Source organism: Amphimedon queenslandica, unplaced genomic scaffold (assembly GCF_000090795.2).
Source record: "Amphimedon queenslandica unplaced genomic scaffold, v1.1 AMPQUscaffold_4100_Cont23915, whole genome shotgun sequence".
Classification (NCBI taxonomy): domain Eukaryota; kingdom Metazoa; phylum Porifera; class Demospongiae; order Haplosclerida; family Niphatidae; genus Amphimedon; species Amphimedon queenslandica.
The window spans coordinates 1-1,484 of NW_003555582.1; the positions used below are offsets into that span (position 1 = coordinate 1).

General features: G+C 31.7%; 1 protein-coding gene across 1 annotated transcript; it reads left to right on the forward strand.

Moving 5' to 3' along the window:
• Nucleotides 1-6: 6 nt before the first annotated feature.
• LOC100634420 (fibulin-1-like) lies at nucleotides 7-1,472 on the forward strand. The gene is made up of 9 exons (XM_020008122.1): nucleotides 7-87; nucleotides 139-261; nucleotides 309-431; nucleotides 482-607; nucleotides 651-770; nucleotides 814-933; nucleotides 978-1,097; nucleotides 1,142-1,264; nucleotides 1,312-1,472. Exons 3-9 carry the CDS (start codon nucleotides 326-328, stop codon nucleotides 1,437-1,439), a joined length of 843 nt encoding a protein of 280 aa, XP_019863681.1. The 5' UTR covers nucleotides 7-87; nucleotides 139-261; nucleotides 309-325; the 3' UTR covers nucleotides 1,440-1,472.
• Nucleotides 1,473-1,484: the final 12 nt, after the last annotated feature.

Consider the following 1,484-nt stretch of genomic DNA (forward strand, 5'->3'; position numbering starts at 1 on the left):
ATCAGATTTGCAATAATACTGTGGGTTCATTTCAGTGTGGCTGTAAAACTGGTTATACTTTAAGTGACAATAAAATAACATGCAAAGGTACATAAGTAGTCATTAAGGTAATTATATTAATAATTATTATTACTGCAGATATTGATGAATGTGATCTTGGCATTTCTGGTTGTAATCACACATGTATTAACACAGAAGGCAGTTACTACTGTGAATGTGAATCTGGCTATTATTTAAATTATGACAATCATACATGCATAGGTTAAGATACCAGTAATATTAAGATTTTATAGCTATTTTAATCACAGATAATGATGAATGTGCAATGGGTACTGACACATGTGATCAAGTTTGTATCAATGTTCCTGGCTCATTTAATTGTTCATGTCATACTGGTTATCTTTTGAAATCTAATGGGATCACATGTCAAGGTATAACTGTAGAGTGCAAAATGTTTGCAATGGAGTCTTTGAATAATTAGATATTAATGAGTGTCAAACTATTCCTGGCATTTGTGAACATACTTGTATCAATACTGATGGTTCATTTTACTGTGCATGTAACAATGGATTCACTTTGAACACCACAACTAACACAACTTGTATTGGTAGGAATCGTTTTGTTTTGATGCTTTATTGATTCATGTATAGATATTGATGAATGTCGTAATCAGCACAATTTTTGTGATCAAAAATGTAATAACACCATTGGCTCCTACTTATGTTCCTGCAATACAGGATATGAGCTATGGGCAGAACATAATTGTTTTGGTTTGCATAATTTCTTTCATTATAATTTTTGATTTATTTTCAGATATCAATGAATGCAATGATAATAATGGAGGCTGCTCAGATATATGCATTAATACTGAAGGTAGTTATCATTGTCAGTGTCTTGAAGGATATCAGTTGATTGATAGCAAAAATTGTGAAGGTATTGAAAATCTCTGATATGTAGCTTTGACTCTTTAATTATAGATATCAATGAATGTAATACTAATAATGGAGGGTGTGATCACAACTGTACTAACACTAATGGAAGTTTTGAATGTTCTTGTACTACTGGCTATCATTTATGTGACCATTTATATTGCATAGGTAATAATAATTGAATTATAATTAGCATTACTGATCTGAGTTAGATATTGATGAATGTCTACATAAAGATGGCTTGTGTGGAGATATTTGTCACAATACTGAAGGAAGTTATGAATGCAAGTGCCAAACAGGATATTACTTGGGCGATGATAATTATGCTTGTCATGGTTAATTAGTATATAGTTTTTCTCTACTAATTCCTATGATTTAATAGATATTAATGAGTGTTCAATGGAAGATAACGCATGTGCACATTACTGTGAGAACAATATAGGTAGTTACAGGTGTTACTGTTTCTCTGGACATCAGTTGGACACTGATGGTCATGCTTGCATAGGTTAGTACTTGACAATTTCATGAGTCCACTTGTGTCAAAATCAATAGATG

Excerpts from the sequence above, each read along its gene's own strand:
- LOC100634420 (XM_020008122.1), top strand. The coding sequence starts at position 326 with ATGGGTACTGACACATGTGATCAAGTTTGTATCAATGTTCCTGGCTCA. Across the intron at positions 771-813 it reads GGCAGAACATAATTGTTTTG|ATATCAATGAATGCAATGAT; the intron begins GTTTGCATAATT and ends ATTTATTTTCAG. Across the intron at positions 1,098-1,141 it reads TGACCATTTATATTGCATAG|ATATTGATGAATGTCTACAT; the intron begins GTAATAATAATT and ends GATCTGAGTTAG.